The sequence below is a fragment of the Acomys minous genome (assembly GCF_964271855.1).
Source record: "Acomys minous genome assembly, chromosome: 17".
Lineage (NCBI taxonomy): Eukaryota > Metazoa > Chordata > Mammalia > Rodentia > Muridae > Acomys > Acomys minous.
This window is the reverse complement of record NC_140500.1, coordinates 18661869-18679076: the sequence shown is the minus strand read 5'-3', so window position 1 is coordinate 18679076 and position 17208 is coordinate 18661869. Positions and strand designations below refer to the sequence as shown.

Genomic DNA, 17208 nt, shown 5'->3' with positions numbered 1-17208 from the left:
CCTTGAACTGTGCATCACTGGCTCCCAAGATGCCTCCTGTCATCTGTTAAACATAGGTGTTGGCATTTTTGGAGTCTGCAGCCAGGTCACTTGCTTGGTCTGAAATCTCTGATCTTCTGCTACTCAGATACCATGCATGCAGGAGGCCGCCATCTTGGAGATCTCCTAGACCTTGATCTTAAAGGAGGGTGGATGATTGTACAGATGGTCATGTGAACCATGGAAGAAGGGAGGAAGGAAAAAGAGGTGATGACAGTGGTGTCGAGAAGAGGGTCAGATGTCAAGCCATGGCTTCTCTCTGGCTTGTGAGACTGCCTAGTGGAGGGACTTTTATAACAAATTGGTCTCCTAAGATGCCAACAACTCTGTCCCCAGTACTAAACCACTCCGTCACCCAGGCAAGATCCTGAAAGTCTTAGTCTCTGGATGGGTTTTAGACAACTGGTCTTTTGGTTTCCTTCCGAGCCAAGTGTTGCTATGTCTGATTACTTCCGATGGTGCAAGAAAGCCCTTGGATGTGTCCAGATTCTTGCCTCCTTTCCTGGGTCTTTGAATGGACCCTGTAGGGAGCCTTCTCTTGTACCTAACCATATTTCTGCATGCCACTGATGCACCTCAGCCTCAAAAGCACAAGCAGTAGTGCATGCCCCTGCACATGCCCTTGTGCCTGGCCCCGTTTGCATTTAATGCAGAAGAACCACCCCCCCCCAAGGGTGGAAACTTTGTCCCAGTTACACAGCATCTTATCACAGAGACAAGCTAGGCCTACACTCCCAAGCCAGGCCAGCTTCTGTGCCATTGCCTCCCAAACCAGGACCACCTTTCTCTGTACCTGGTTACTGTTGCTTCCGGCAGCATCTTCTGTAGAAGCATGGTTTTAGTTGGTTTGTGTTTACAGCCAGTTCACTTTCACCATCACCCCTGACCTTCAAACTTCTGCAGCTAATTTTTCACAGGACATGGAAGGCTTGAGGCTGAGCCACCAACCTCAGCAGGTCTTTGAGCCCAATATTTCCTGGCTCTCCTGCTTTTCTGGACACAATAAGGAGGAAGAGAAAAGGGTTGTGGTGTTGCTATTGGTTGTTGAGGAACCTAGACCCTTATGCTGAAAGGGGGATTAAACCCTCTTCAGACACTTTGTCCTCCAAGACCTAAGACCTTTCCCAACCCCCAGACTATCTGTTTCCTGGAGCCTAAGGTCTCTTCCCCTTTTTTCTTGGTAGAAGTCTCACCCTTATCAGTTCCCCTCTTTTTCTTTTTCCTCTCTTCTCATCAATAGTCTTGTCCTAGAACTCTCACTACCGGAGACCACACTGTGACTGCATCCTGGGCCCCTGCCACCATCTTTGTCCTGCCTCCATCACATGCTACTCCATCTCCCTATTAGCCTGTGAGAGAAAAAAAAAATGGGAAAGCTCAGGCCTTTCCAGAGGCTCATGGCAGAGGGTTGGTCAGGTCCTCATCCATGAGTCTATCAGCAGTAGCATCCTCGGGTTCCCTGCCATGAGGGGCCTGCTTCTCTCCCTGCTGCCAGCTGCAAGCCCTGTGCCCATCCTGGATCCTGTTGTCACTCAGCCCCATTTAGATGGAACCCTGGGAAGTCCCTGCATAAAACCTGGTAGTCATCTGTCTTTGGCTTAGCCTCACGGAAACTGTGTTTTGCATTCATAAAGGCCCAACACTTGCAAGGTGATCCTCTTGGGCCCCTGGCAGTTAGCCTTGCACTCTGGATGACCTCTATCACACTTCCTTCATGTGTTTCTGGAACACCTCCGTCCTCCCCAGGACCTGTCAGCCCCCCTCCCTGCAGTGTCTCTGCCTCCCCTCCAGCTTTCAGCCAGCTATCTTCATGCCAGTTCTCACCTCACTGCCCCCCTCTGCTGCGCCCCCCAACAGACCGAATGTGAAAGCTAGCAGCCACAGACTGGCACAACTTCACAGCTCCCAGGTGGGATGGCTCAGGCCCAGCATCCAGCAGGGCAAGGCTGTGGCCTGTTGACCCAGTCTGTGAGCACTGGACTGTGAGCCAGGAGGGCTAGAAGTCACCTTCGACCTTCCAATAGTGACATCTTGTTAGAGGAATGACTTGATGCTCCAAATCCACATCCTCTCTCTTCTGCAAATAGCCAAGTGCCTCCAGCTGGTTGGGTAATTGTCAGAAAATAATTTGCCCCCAAGGTCACTTGCTGCTTAAACAGCTGGCTCTGTCTTTTCCGGTTTGGGCTCTGTCTGGAGTCCCTGGTCCTCCCTCTGCCTGCTGCTGTAATCCTTCACACTCAGCGGCTGAGGTTTTCAGTGGGGCCCATCTCACTGTCGTTTAACTTTGGCCACATCCTGATCCTGCTCTTTCTTCCAGACTATTCTGAGTATAAACTGGTATCTCACAGCCCTCCTGGACCAGCACCTTGATGGTTATGTGGTGGCCTGATTGCAAGACTTGCAAAACATTTTTTTTTAAAACTCTCATCATCAGAGAGGTGGCAGGGGTGGGGTGCAGGGAGGTAGGTCAAGAAGGGGTGCTTTGGCAAAGCTATCTTCTTGGTGGCAGCATCCATGGAACAGAGGAAGTCCGAAAGGGCAATTTTATAAAGTTCTTAACTGACCGCAAAGATGGCAAAACAGATTCTGAACTGCTGCCCTGTGTCATTTGCCCCTGCATATCTGAGCGGGAAATTACCTGGAACTCAGCTTGCCCCAGTGCCGTGTGAGTTCATCTGAAGACTGTTTCTAATTAATTGCCCTAAAGTCCCAGGGAGACATATTTCCTGCAGAGCCTCTCATTAAAAAATATACTGGTTTGTTTTAGAGAATACTGTGCAATCCCAGATTCCCCGCAGATCTATCATTTTAGAAAGTATCTGACTTTGCTTCTAGTTAAAACTGTTCTACTAAAAAATTAGCAAGGGGGCTGGGGAGACGGCTCCAAGAAATAAAGGCCTTGATGTGCAAGCGGGATCCCCAGAATCTGGACAAAGGCCACGCCTACACCGTCTGCATGGCAACACAATTGTCCCAGGTCACCAAGAGCAAGTGGGGGGGGGAGGGGGAACCCAGTGCTTCAGATAGAAGAGTTTCACAGGGACTAAATGTCTTTTCCTGGGAGATGTGAACAACCATCTTGTCGCCCTAAAAAGTCCCACTCACGTCCAGATTCGTGAAGCAGAGTTTATTGGTGCTCCTGGCAGGAGCACCGGTGACCAAAATCTGCTGGAAAGCTCACCCGAGCACAGTCGAGGCTGAATCTCCGGCACTGCTTGTACATCTTGCAGCCAGCTCCACCCAAAAGTTCTCCTGTCCAACCATTGTTTCCTGCTGTGAAACCTTGGGCGGAGGTCTATGAATCTTGTAGCTTCTTTGTAGCAGGAGAAGATGCTTCCATATGAAGGAAGTAAGGACACAACATTAGCGTCTCTCCAGGCTCCTGGCCCTTGCTTGCTTAGGTCAAGTTGAGTCGTTTCGCGTGCAGACGTGTCCTCCCAGGCAGGCAGAGTCAACCAAGGCCCTCTCAGGCTTGTTATCTCTGAGTTCCATCTCTGGCTTCTCAGAAAGGGAATAACTCTCTCTGGTCTTCTTTTGTGCATTCCAGAGGGCCTGGGGACACACATGCAAATCCCCAGCCCAAGAACCCGGAAGGGGAATGCATCTCAGGCTTTCCCTAACCTCTGAATCACACTGGCACTCGTTGGCTAGGTAGTTTTGTGTGGTAGGAGCTGTCTCATGTCTCAAGGAAGGTCAGCAACACCCTGGTTCTGCCTGGTGGGATCCACAGTACCTTCTGTCCTGGGTGCGACAACAGCATAATGTCTCTGGCATTTGCCAACTGGCCCCTGAAGGCAAAAATCTTTCCAGATTGAGTGAACCTCTTAGTAAGCTGAACTCAGTTAGCAGCTGTGTAGCTTCCAGACAGAAGATTAAACTGCTTTCACCAGCAGGAGGTTGACCTCACTGCCTGCTCCTATGGTCTCACAACTCCTCCTGTCACCCAGCGGAGTTGCCCAAGCATAAACTCAACCCTACCGGGCACTGTGGAAGACTGGGAACTCTGAGATGTGCTTCCAATGGCAGAGGCTCACAGTTACTCAGGGGAGACAGGACTGAGACCTGCAGCAAAAGCAATTGAGACAGTCATGAGTCCCCAGAGCAAAGGAGCAGGGGACCAACAGTGGAAGGAATCAGAAGCAACCAAGGCAAGAGAAGAGGACCAAAAAAACAAGGATGAGTAGGTAGATGGCACGCAGCTGGTGCTATGGACATCTTCAGGGGTTGGCATAGTAGAGTCAGGACTGAGCTGGGAAATGAAGGGCAGGTAGGCACTGCCGGTGGGAACTGTAAAGAGGTGCAAGCAGAGGCTCACAAGCATACAGAGGAGCTGAGTGCTAGGAGGCTACAAGGACTGAGTAAAACAACAAGGAGACAGCAGGGATGATGCGTTTATTGGGGGCTCATGACCGCCCATCACAAATATAGCAATCTTCTAGGATCAGGCAGTCTTGTGCTCAGAGTTGCAGGATTTTCTGAGCCCTTCGCCTGCCTCCTGGGAGCTGTCACTGGGAAGCTATGACTCAAGTCCTCCTCCCCAGCCCAGGTGAGTCACACACCTGCAAACGTCTTGCAGTAAGAACTGCTGCCTGAAGTGTCACCCGTAGCTACCTCAGGCCTCTTAGAGCACCAGACTTGACCTTTGCCTCCTGGGACACCTTCTCGGACTGGAGCATCAGTCCTTGCTCCCTTGAGCATTTCACACAATACCCATGTACCTCCTCTACATGACAAGTCAGCATGTCACATGACCTGTTGGATCCTCTGAACAGTCCCAGTGGTAGCCAGTGCTAGTTTCGTCTGTCATAGAGTCCAGAGATCTGACATGGTTTCATGTCTCTCTCCTTCCTCTTCCCTACCTGCTTCCAGAAGGTGCCATAGCAGTGATTTCCTCACGGGAGCAACATGAAATGACAACTGGTGTCCATGAGTAACTCATAGCTGATAGGTAGCAGGTGGCAAGATGTGATCTCCTAGCTGCAAGCAGCCAATCCTGCTGTTCAGGGACAGGCACTCTATCACATCTTCCTTGATGTCTTAGAGGGTATGCTAATATGCATTCATGAGGTCTGGGTCGACCAGTAGTCCCTGCTTACAGGCTCTGTGTGGCAGGATAAAAGTTGCCTTTAGTAGTACATCTGGGTAAAGGGAGTGCAGGACAACTTCAAGCCAACCAAAATGGCAGACATATTAGAATCAGTGGGGCCCTGTGGACTGTGAATGGGTTATGGTGCAGCCACCATGTCTGATAGGCCAGGCCGTTCCAGGAATGTCCTCCACTGATCTAGGCCATTGGTCCTTGATACTGTCTGACAAGTGCTGCTTACCTCACGCCTATCGTTGGCTATGCTATGGGAGGAAGCATGTCAGAGTTCCAGGAGGTCCAGTCTTCTCCAAACGGTCAGAGTGGGCAGGGTAGGGGATGCCACCATTGCCACTGGCAAGGGAATGAAAACCCAACCCCGTGGGTCAGGGTTACCACAGACAGCCCCAAAGCTTGTATTCTATGTATAAGGGCCACGGCATCCATCCTGCACAGCTCTTGTCGAAGCACACCACCCTGGTCGGAGAGTGTTTTTCTAATCTGCAGTGGTACCCATCCACTTAGTCCCAGTGAGCACAAGAGCCTGGACTTGTCCCAGATGCCAGGCTTGCCACCAGCTTTCTCTGTGACTTCAGGCATCACAAACCCCTTCAATGCTTCTTCAGCTTACTTTGGATCCCATTCAGTACCATCTGCCCAAACAGATTGAAGAGTCCTGGCACCAAGGGCTGTGTCCTGGGAACCCTTTACCCCTCCCCATACTCCTGAGCTATCTGAAGCTCAGGGCTGGCACCGAGAAGCCTGGGAGAGGCAGGCATGGCGAGGGCAGCCATGAGCCTCCGGGAAAGCTATGAAGGATATACGCAAGTATCACAGCTGCAGGGGATCCCTCAAAGCACACCCGTGGCCTTCTGTCTTTGCCTCCTCTGGGGCCCTGAGCTCTTGGCCCAGCCTGTCTCTTGTTTCCAGCCACCTGGGTACCTACCATCGCCCAGACTCAAGTGCTCTGCACTTCCTGGGCTGCTGTCCTTCTCTGCCTGGCAAGTGCCTCTATGTCCTTTTTAGAGAGGTGTCATGGATGTCACCACCTCCACAAAGGCCCACTCTGACTCCCCACCACATCTGGAGCCTCTGAGGTTACCCTACGCAAACACTGACAACACAGCGCTCTGATAAATTCATATTGCTTACCCACCGCGAGCCACTAATACTTCATCTAGTCAGTGTCCACTCAAGCCTAGATGGGGGGGTGGATCCTTGGGTTTCCCCACAGACCAATAAGCAGAGGGGTGAGTGGGAAAATTGGCAGTGGCAGCCAGCAGGGGTTGTTGTGTCCAGATGTGGATAAGAAAGAAGAGAATGACAATGACAGGCGTCCTGGCAGGTATCCCTGCCTTTCCCCCCTTCTTTGCAGAGGGTTTTGTTACAGGGGAGCTCTGATCCCCAGCGTGGTCATTCTTCCGCTTGCTCCTAGTATTTCTGCTTGTTGTTGGTCATCTTCCTCGTGGAGCTGGTGGCCGGGGTCCTGGCACATGTATACTACCAGAGGGTAAGTATGCAGTCCTCTTGCAGAGTTTTCTGTTGGTTCCATGAGGCTCATGAGGTTCCCAGGGCTCGTGCTATCTGAGCAGCTGGGGCAGCTGTCCCTCATAGGTGGTCCTGTTTCCTGGGCTGGTGATCCTCTGCACCCCAGTTGCCTGTCCCAGATCGGGTAGATCTTTCTGCCCCTGTTGGCGCTGCTGGGTTTCATGTGGAAACCTGAGTGAGAGTTTCTCAGGTGGGATACTCCCCTCCCGGGATCTCTAAACAAGGAACCCATCAGCTAAGACAGCCACTGACTAGGAGTCAGAAAGGGTCAAATGGTGGGCTGACTGACTATGAAGACTGGAGGTGGCCGTGCCTACCTGGATGGGTGAGACTCGGAATCTTTCTCTCTTCCTGTGCTTACGGTTCAGGATTTGAGGACAAGAGCAGGGTGACATTGGACTGCATAGACAGAATGTCCCAACCACATAGGTCATTGAAAGTCAGTGTCCACACAGTTTCCCAGGGTCACAAGGCTCCACCTATTGAACCTCATCTTGTGATCCGTGTTCACATCCACGGCAAGCTGAAGGCAGCTCCCATGAGATGCAGCCGTGAGCCGCATCATCCTCAGCCCCACTGTCAGCTCTGCCCTTCACACCTTCCCTTCACGTCAGCTCACAGAGCTGCTTGAGTCATTACAGTGCCCTGGCGCCAGCTGGTGAGGACTTGGAGACACCTGGGTCCTAGAGGAAAGTGGGGATTCTGCTGACACTCCTTCATGCTCCCCTCCTCAGCTGAGCGACGAGCTGAAGCGGCACCTGAACAGCACCCTGACTGAGCGCTATGGGCAGCCCAGGGCAGCAGAGATCACAGCCTCGGTGGACCGCCTGCAGCAGGACGTAAGGTTTACATCCTGCCTCTGTCTCTCCCAGTCTGCGTGACCCCGGGGACAATTGGCTCTACCTCTCTGAGCTTCTGTTTACACTTCTCTAACCTAAGCCATACGGTAGCGGGGTGCAGTGATGGTGAGCACCCCTAGATGTGTCCCCTGACAGCGTGGAAAGTACTCATTGAACCCTGGCTTTCCCAGTACCCCTCTTCCACTCTGTTCAAACCCCATCCTGCTGCCTTCCAGTGCTGTCTTCCTGGGGCAGAAAGATGTTCTCAGCCCCTCCTGTCTACGCACTAATTTTGTCCTTCCTCAGAAAGATGGGCACCAAGGCCCCAGTGTTCTACATCAGGCTATTGTGGCCCAGAACAAGAAATAATTTTCTTGTTGGGAGCAATTGGACAGCACATGAGGGACAGGGGGAAAAAAGGTCCTGTTTCTAAGAAGACACAGCAGATCCCAGAGAAAATGACTAAGGAGCACGTGTGTACACACGGGTACACACATGACATATGTAGCCGTGCACCATGTTCTTAGCCTAGTTGATAGGATGGGGCAACCCACACTGTTGGCCACCTATTGCAAGCAGCGTGCACCTGCTGGGTCCCACATGTAAGGAGCCTTGTGAGACAAAGGGTAAGGCAGGGAATCCCACTCAGGGAGCTGTGGACAACAGGTGACACCAGGCAGTTTTTCCTGGGCACCTCAGGTTAGAGAGTAGCAATATGGGGCTGGAAGTGGCATGGAGGGGAGCAGGCCCTGCCCTGGTGAGAGGTGGGCAATCACGGGGAAAGTGTTTCAGCTTAAAGTAAAGCCTGCCATTGACCAGCCTCCACGGCTCAGTATATGTTAACATGGGCCTCTCCCCAGCTGGGGCAGTTAGTGTCCCAGCCAGCATCCAGGTAGGAAGGACCGAGCTTACAGTGGTGGATCAGAACCAGAGTCACAGCCGGGCCACAGGTACATAAATGACACACATGTACATGGACCACTCCTCTCACGATGAGGATAATAACAGTTGTGCCATGATATCTATTGGCTCTGTGCAAATGCTAAATGCTCTCCAGGCACCCACTCTGTCCATCCTCACACAGCCCTACCTCAGAGGCTTTTGTCCCCATTTTATAAGTGATGTAGCAGCTCAGGTCCATCATCATCATCATCATCATCATCATCATCATCACCACCACCACCACCAAGAAGAACAACAACAAACACACACACACACACACACACACACACACACACACACACATGCTGTACCACTTCCGCGTGACTCTCAACACAGCTCACCCCAGTGATTGCTCTGTGTGTGCTATTGCATTCTGTGTGTTGTGTGGTCTCATGAATTGTGGTCATGCTCTGATCATGCTGTTATGTCATGTGTGTGCTCTGGGTGTGATATTATGTAGCGTGCACGCTCTCTCTGCTCCAGTTGCTCTGCCACGTGTATGCCCCGATCCTGCTGTTACACTGTGCACACGCTCAGGGTGTTCTCCTGTGCTGTGGGCATGTTTAGCGTGCAAGATCTCTGTTCACACTTACAGGCTTTTCCTAACCCCAAACAAATCATTTGCCCTTCTTCTGCCGTGTCCCTCTCAAGGACAGCGAATGGTAAGCTAAGAGCCAGGTCCTCAGCCTCATTCCTGGCATGTAATCGGTATCTCGCATTTGCATCAAACGTCCCTGCACCCACACCCAAGAGACAGACTCAATGCAGCTTTGCCATGCAGCTTAAGATGCATGGTCTTAGGGTCTCAGTGTCCTGACTCCGAGGGGAGGAGTGACAAACATATGTCCTTCGAGTCACTCTGAATGTGCTGACCTGCTGGATTGTACTCAGCACTCACACAGCCTCTGTAGTCACTGCTGACTGGCCTGTGTCCTCCATAGCCTCTGGGACACAATCCATGCCCCTCTGGTCTCAGGGCAAGCTCCAAACCTGTCTGTTCCCCCCAATTTCTCAGATAATCCCTACCCTTAGAATATCTGGCACAGGGTAGCCAACAGGTGTTCTGCAGAGAAAAGGCCCCAGAGAGACGGTCCTTCTCCCAAGGGAAATAACAGAGGAGCGAGGTGCCAGGTGAAAGCCCAAATAGCATAACCTGTGGCCCTGGGTCACAGGGGCAGGAGCGCCACACTGACCGTTCTCACCCCAGTCCCTCTTCTCTTCTCAGTTCAAATGCTGTGGCAGTAACAGCTCAGCCGACTGGCAGCACAGCGCATACATCTTGTCTCAGGAAGCCCTGGGCCGACAGGTGCCCGACAGCTGCTGCAAGACAGTGGTAGCCCGCTGTGGTCTGCGGGCCCACCCCTCCAACATCTACAAGGTGGAGGTGAGTGCTGAGGTCACTTGGGGCCTGGGGGGGATCCCCAGAAAGGCCAGCTCAGCAGGCAGAATGTGGTAAAGCGAAACACACTCTTTGGCCTGCAATCACAGAGCCTGGAGTCATCCTCAAAGGTCTGACAGGGTACTAAGGGTACTAAGAATAATCAGGTCCTCCTAAAAGTCTCAGACACCATGGCCTGTCCCCTAGGGCTCTCCAAATGGCCATGAGATATTCCAAGGCTGGTCCTCTCAACCACTGGCATCCCTCAGCCTCAGCAGCACACAGGATGCTAGTCACTCATTTCCCAACCCACTTATTTGGGTCATGCTGGGCCACGGCCTGAGTAACCCACCCTTACCTTGCAGGGAGGCTGCATGGCCAAGCTGGAGCAGTTCTTAGCTGACCACCTGCTGCTCATGGGGGCAGTGGGCATCGGGGTGGCCTGTCTGCAGGTGAGTGAAGCAGGGCATGATCTCCCTCAGCTGAGCTTTCTTTCACACACCGGTCTTGGGAAGAGGAGCTGATGCTTTGCACATGCATGCCTGTCCCTGCCCACTTCTGCCCTCCCCGCCTCCCTTTGCAACCAAGGATGGACCACATATTGTCAGTCCCCAGAGAGCCTTGAACAACTTGGATTTGTCAGGATCTGGGACAACCCCCTGAGTGTGGGGTCAGGCATGTAGTGTGCCAGCACAGCCTGCTTGGGTTTGTGAACATCTATGCCAGGGTGTGTGCACATGTGTGTGTTTAAGTTGCCTGTGCACATATGCATGCGTGTAGCTGCCATCACTCCGTGTGCATTCACATATGCATCTCCCTAAGGATAGGAAAAGCTACACTCTGCTCTCAGTGCCTCCCCCTTCAGGCCCCTCCTCTGCATCCGTGCAAACAGTGAACTTCAATCCCAACATTTGCTCCAATCAAGGGACCTTAGGGGAGGAGCGAGGAGGGACTCTTCAGTGGCTGATCAGGCACAGAACGTGCTCCCTTCCTCATGCACACTCCTGCTTCCTTCCGGTGGTGGGAGCTGTGTGGCGACTGCCCTTCTAGGAGGACCTAGGCATCATAATGTCCTGCTCTGTGTCCCCCACCCCAGTCCCGTAAGTGACATCTTAAGGAGGGAAGGGGCTGAACAGTCAGACACTGATCCCAGTCTGCCTCTGGCTTCATGTGACCTTGAGCCACTGCCTACCTTCCTTGTCCTGCAACTTCATCTGCACAATGAGGCTCATTTCCTCTTTCTCACATCGCCTACATAAGAACCAGGGATGTGCAGGACAGCACATGGCCCACACAGGGCACCTGACACACACACACACACACACACACACACACACACACACACATACACACACATACACACACACACACACATACACACACATACACACACACACACATACACACACACACATACACACACACACGTATTCACATGCATGCCTACCTCTGAGGTAGGTGCGAGCTGGCCTTATCTGGTTCTCTGTGGTCCCAGAGCATTTTCAGGCTCTTTTTCCTAATGGATCCTCACCCCCCCCCACCCAAGCCACGTGGCCAGAGCACTCTCCGGTACTTGCCTCATCAGAAAACTGAGGCCCAGAGAGACCACACACAGCCTCCTGCCTAAGCCTGCAGCCACTACAGCCCTTGGCTTTCCCAAGTGGATTGCCCCATACAGAGGTCCCATGGGAAGGAAATGCATGCAGTGTAGTGCTATCTCCAGACCAAGTTCCACTGCCCTCCCAAGTGGGACTGGAGGGCCAGCTGCAGCCTCAAATGCTGAGAACAAAGCCCCCAGCCTCTCAGGGGGCAGAACCTTCTTGATTCTGCCACTGATGAGCTGGGTCACATGACCTAGGGGCCAGTTATTTCATCTCTAAGCCTCAGTCCTTCATAAAATGAAGCCATCTCTCCTCCTGCGATGGAAGGTCATGTGTACAAGTCACGGCCTCGTTGCCAAGAGATGTGAGTGCCCCATAAAAGATGCTCATTGCACTGACTTCTACATACATCCATCATCCCTCCAAAATTTCCCAGTGGTTCCTTGGTCTCCTCTCTGCTAGCTAGGGAGCCCAGGGACACTGCACAGCCCTTCCTGCACTTCCCAGGATAGGCCTCTGCCCTTTGTAGTGAACCCAGAAGAGTGGCAGAAGACCAGGCAGGGGCTGCCCATCCCTCCAGCTTCTGTCTCATTGGGGTTTCTAGGGACCCATCATGCAGATTTTTAGGGGCTTGCCCTAGAAGAACATTGACTAGGCCTGGCCCACCTCTGTTTGCTTCCTCCTGGCCTTTGTCTGCACAAATTGTAGCCAAAGGTAATAACCCTGAGGGCTAGGCACAGGGATGAAAATGTTTAGAGCCCAAAGTCAGAGGAGGTCAGTGCCACTGTGGCCAGGCCATTGGGCAGACAGTTTACACCTCCGCATACTGTGGGCTCTGCATCTCACCCCTTGCCCAGCTTTCTCCGTTGTGGTTCTCTGAAGAGGCTGCTAATGGTCAAGCCTCTGTTAGAGTGCCCTCTACTGGCCAGAGATGGATATTAGTCTGCCCAGTCCTTCCAGGCAGCCTGGAACCTTGAGCAAGGGCTCAAATCAGGCCTGTTCCTCCTAGCTAGAGCAGACACCAGGCCTCTATACACGCATACACACACGTGCACCAAGGCTCAGAACATCATCCTAAGATGGTGCTCCTGATTCTGTCTTCTGGGAACTAGATGAATCTTGCTTGGGTACCAAAAGGCCTAGACTGTAACTGTATCCCCACATCTTGCTGTGTGACCTCAGGGAAGCCACAGTCTCTCTCTTCTTTACCTATAGGATAGAGAGACTGGAGAAATTATTTTAAAGCAGCAGCCAGTGGAATTGGTACATAGGAGACTGGTCTGCTAGGCACGGCTGTTGGCATCGAAACAGGAGGCAGGCCAAGCAAGCGGGCCATCACTCGCTGCTCTCGAGCCCTCAGGCACAAGCACAGTTTGCAGCTAAGTTTGGAATCTGCTGCTCTGGCCAACCCCTTAGCAACCGTACACATTCACTGCCCTGAGATCTTGGTAAGGTTCCTATCTCACTGACCAGTCACCTTAGGCACATGCTCTCTGAACTCTGGAAACTACACAAGAAGTGCGGGGCTGCCCACGCTGACCTCAGCCAGGTGTCTGAGCAGGTTCATCAGTGCTTCGCTGACATGTCGACCAAGATGTGCGTGCTCAGTGGAAGTGATGACACTTACACTTACATGTGTGCTCAGGAGGAATCCTCACCTAGGCCACGAGTAAGATCCCTAGGCAAACTTTGAACCCAGCCAAGCCCAGCGCTACATACAATGGCTAAGGCAGCCCCCAGACCTCAGGGTACCTTCAAAGGAAGCTTCCTCAGATTCCAGGGACTCCAGAGGAGGCAACTGGAGCTAGACATAAGGTATGGAGGGCTTGGGAGGCGGGAGAAGAAAGCCACAGGAAGACTTCCCATGGGAGTCTGGCAGCAAGGCGGGAACTGCGGGTGGGACTCACAAAGAGACCCATAAGACACCACTGAACGTAAATGGAATGGCCTGACAGTGGCCTTCGCAGAGTGTTGTCTCTGTGACTGCAAGCTGGAGCAGAAGTCAGATGGCAGGAACGCTGAAGGGAGAAGCCCCTCCGCTCACAGAAACCTCTGGGCACACATTCCCAGGCTGTTGTGGTCCCACTGTGTAACTCAACACACTTAGGGTCCTGTCAAGCAATCAAACCTGTGCTCCCTCAGGGTTGAGGGCTGCTGGGTCCATCTTATTAATGCACATTGACTATGACTAACTAGTCCCAGAGATGGAAAGTCACTCCCTGAAGATCACACCACCACTGTGGCAAAACCAGCTGCCCCTGCTGCCCCTCCTCCCCCCTTTCACCCCCCTCCCTCCGCCACCCCATGCCTGGTGTTCTTTCTCCTCCACCAGCTTCTGCTTTTATGAATAGTTTCCACTCCAGCATAATCTTAGTAATTTATAGGATATTCTAACTGGGAAACTTTAAAGAGTTTATAGTAAGTAGCCTAAGGATCTTTCCTGGCTGTCCTCCTCAAAGTTGGAGGAGGCATCTTTCACTCAGGAGACATGCAGAGGAGGCTCTAGGGCACACTGTGCACTGGCTTTGTGCCGGGGCCATGCTTTGCCCATAGAGGGCAGGTGTGGGGTTTTCCATAGGCGTGGGGGGAGGGGCAGGCGAGCACACAGGGCTTTACCCTGCCATCAGGCGCTGTGCACTGGATTCACAGGTGCGGGGGGGGGGGGGGGGGGAATTAAAGCTGCCTTGGCCATTCCTGAGGCTAGGGAGAATTCCTGGAGGAGGCAATGGATACTAAATTCTGAAGGGGGGGTGACAGGAAGTGGCAGGAGATGGCTATAGAGTGAATGGGGGTCCTGGAGGCCCTGCTGGCCTCACTCAGATGTGAGAGGGGCTGGCTTCTGGCTTTAGAAGAACCTTGCCTGCCAGGACAGGCTTAGAGAAGGATGTAATTACCCCCGAGGTGACACAGCCTAAGTTGCTCAGCTGAAATAGAACCAATCTTGACGGCCCACAGGTAGGATGCTAAAAGAGACAGCTGGGGCTGGGATCTGCAAGTCATTAGCAAGAACGGAAAGGGCATATGGGCCAAGCCAGGCTCTTCTTCCATGCTGCCCAAAGACCACCAGCTGCTTGCTGAGAAGCCCCATAAGAAACCAAGAACCACAGCCCCGTTTTAAAAAGTGCCCCATGTGTGACCAAATGCTGTACCAAGCAGCACCCATGGGAGCCCTGTGCCCTGTGCAAGTGGAGTTGGTGGCAGGAGCCACACCCAGGAGGTAGGCTGCCTTCACCGGGTCACACTCCCTCCCAGAACTTCCCTGTGTTGTCTCATGTCACTGTGCTTGCTGCATGGCTCAACCATGCTGTGCACTTAAGGATAAATGTGCATGCTCATGTGCCTCTCTCTCTAGTCTCTCTCTGTCTCTGTCTGTCTGTCTGTCTGTCTGTCTCTCTCTCTCTCTCTGTCTCTCTCTCTCTCTCTCTGAGTATATGTGTGTGTGTGTATGTGCGCACGTGCACGCGCGCGTGCATTCATGTGTGCATCAGTGTATCCTTCCACGCAGTTTAGGGTGAAGTATATAGAAACACGTGTGTGTGAGTGTGTGTGTGAGTGTGTGTGTGTGCATGTGTGTACGCGTGCATGCATGTACAGGACCATCTCGAGTGAACTGCATGCTGAGGTGAGGCAGATACAGCCTACAACACACAGGACCTGCTCTCTTTGTGTGCGTCAGAAAGACCCATATAACCCATGGGAAAAGCATCCGACCATGAGATGGAGACAGGGGCAGCATGCCACAGTCCCTGGGTGCTTGTCTGTGGATGGCTCTGACAGCAGCTGCTTAAAGCCAGTGAAGGCGAGATAACCTCCTAAGCTGCCTTTGGGCTTCTGATCCGGGGTCCCCAATGTGGATTAGCAGGGCTCTTAGCACTGAGGCTAAAGCTGAAAGCAGCATTTGTGGCCTCAGTTGTCCACCAATGTTGGGCCGAGGACAGGGAAGTGGGAGGGAGGTGAAGGGATAAACCTGTCCTTGATGACCTGAAGCTAACCTGACAAGGACAGGCAGCTGCCTCAGGCCACGCTCATCTTCGTGGCTCTGCTCCTACTCTGGCTGAGGCTTGCCTGGCACCCAGGCGTGCAGAGCCAAGGTCAGACCTATAAAATAAGCCAGGGAAAGAGGCGCATCCCTTACATAGAGGCGCTCACCTCCATCTCTGTGCCATGCGACAGTGTGGGACTGCTTGACACGGGACTCCTGTCCTAAACACAAAGCAGAAGGACTGAGCAACTACACTGTCACTACACTGGCACTACACTGGCAAGATAAGGATGACAGCCATGGGGCACCAGGATCTGACACACCCACATCTCTTTGTCCTTAAGGTGCCCCTAGGTAGGAAGGAGGAGGGAGGAAGAGACAGCTTCAGGGCTGGGAGAGCAAAGAGTGGAGAATACAGATCCTCTGTAGTTTGGGGGTGGGAACCATATAGGAAACTGGGCAGGTGGGAGCCTCTGTATTCTTGCTCAACCAGTAGATACAGTAGGGGTACCGGCAAGCAGGATGCCAGAGTTCCCACGCTGAGCTCATAGGGACCTTCAGTGTTCTTCCGAAACTCAGGATGGGCTTTAGTCTATGAACCCCTGAGGAAGCAGGAAGTTGTCTAAGAGACACTTCAGATAGCTCTGGTGTGTGAGTGGGGATGTCATCACGGAGGAGCCTGATAAACGGAGCTGCCTATAGAGAACCTCTAGGCCCGCAAGCCAGTAGCACAAACTAGGTGGGTACTTGAGGGGGTAAACAGCCACTGGATCCCAACCCAGACCCACAGGATTGGCTTGTGTTATATAACCGTAGCAATGATTCGAGCTCATTGTAGCCCAGAAGTCATTCCCTTTGGAGGAACACTTCTCAGAGTTTGCTCCCCCCCAACCCCGCCCCACCCCACCCTACCCCTGGGATCCTGTGAGAAAGGCAGAGCCAAAGAGGTGAAGATCTCCAGCCCTCTCCAGCACAGGCAACTGCCTCCCCGCGTTCAGCCCGAAGCCTGTGGGGTTTTCATGTCTCTTTGCTCTCTGCTCTCTCCACCTGGCAGATCTGCGGGATGGTTCTCACCTGCTGCCTGCACCGAAGGCTCCAGCAACACTTTTACTAAAGGACGCCCCTATAGCCTGCCGACTGTCCCACACAAGGACCTACATCCCCACATCCGGAACCAGGCCTCCAGAGTCAGCGCTGGGGCCATGAACTCCCTCCGCCCTCTGCAGAGCCTGTGCGTGTGGCTCCTGTGCATCCCTGCTGGCCAGGGTCCTCAACCCACTCCTCCATTTCTAAGTACTCATCCACTGCCAGAACCCTTGGCAAGGGACGATCTTGGCAAGAGACAGCCAGAGCCCTTTGTCAGGCATGGGGCACAGAAAGGCAGAGCTCAGCTCCCTCTGCTCCGTCTCAGCGCCTGAGTCTGGAATAGAAGGCTGGTCCCTCTGAGACTCCTATAGGGCTTGGTGTGTGATTCCCACTGGCACGGGGCCCCTGGCTGGCTCTCCTCAGAGAAAAATCACCACTTTGGGCAGCCTGAGTTAAGTTATCCCTTCCCTAAACCTAATTGTTTTTGTTTGTTTGTTTGTTTTGTTTTTGTTTTTAATCTCCTCACACAGTAGCTGGCCACATCCTTCCTGGAAGTCCTGGGACAGGAGTGGTGTAAGGTGGGGGGTGGGGGGTATCTTAAGGCCAGGCTATTGGAGCCACCAGGACAGGGCACTAAGAAGGTAGGTTGATTGCAGCACCTGGGAGAGTCACATGAGGCTCACTAGCCCAGCCCCCACTCCTGTCCCCAG

General features: G+C 52.9%; 1 protein-coding gene across 3 annotated transcripts in view; it reads left to right on the top strand.

Moving 5' to 3' along the window:
* Nucleotides 1-16858, top strand: part of TSPAN11 (tetraspanin 11) — a 56090-nt gene extending 39232 nt beyond the window's left edge. The window contains exons 4-8 of one of the 3 annotated variants that reach the window (XM_084765961.1): nt 6558-6632; nt 7405-7509; nt 9659-9835; nt 10195-10281; nt 16467-16858. In XM_084765961.1, the coding sequence (XP_084622087.1) occupies nt 6558-6632; nt 7405-7509; nt 9659-9835; nt 10195-10281; nt 16467-16526 (504 nt within the window). In that variant the 3' untranslated portion in view covers nt 16527-16858. The remainder of the gene's footprint in view (nt 1-6557; nt 6633-7404; nt 7510-9658; nt 9836-10194; nt 10282-16466) is intronic. The other 2 variants (XM_084765962.1, XM_084765963.1) reach the window with 2 other exon arrangements.
* The last annotated feature ends 350 nt before the right edge of the window (nt 16859-17208 follow it).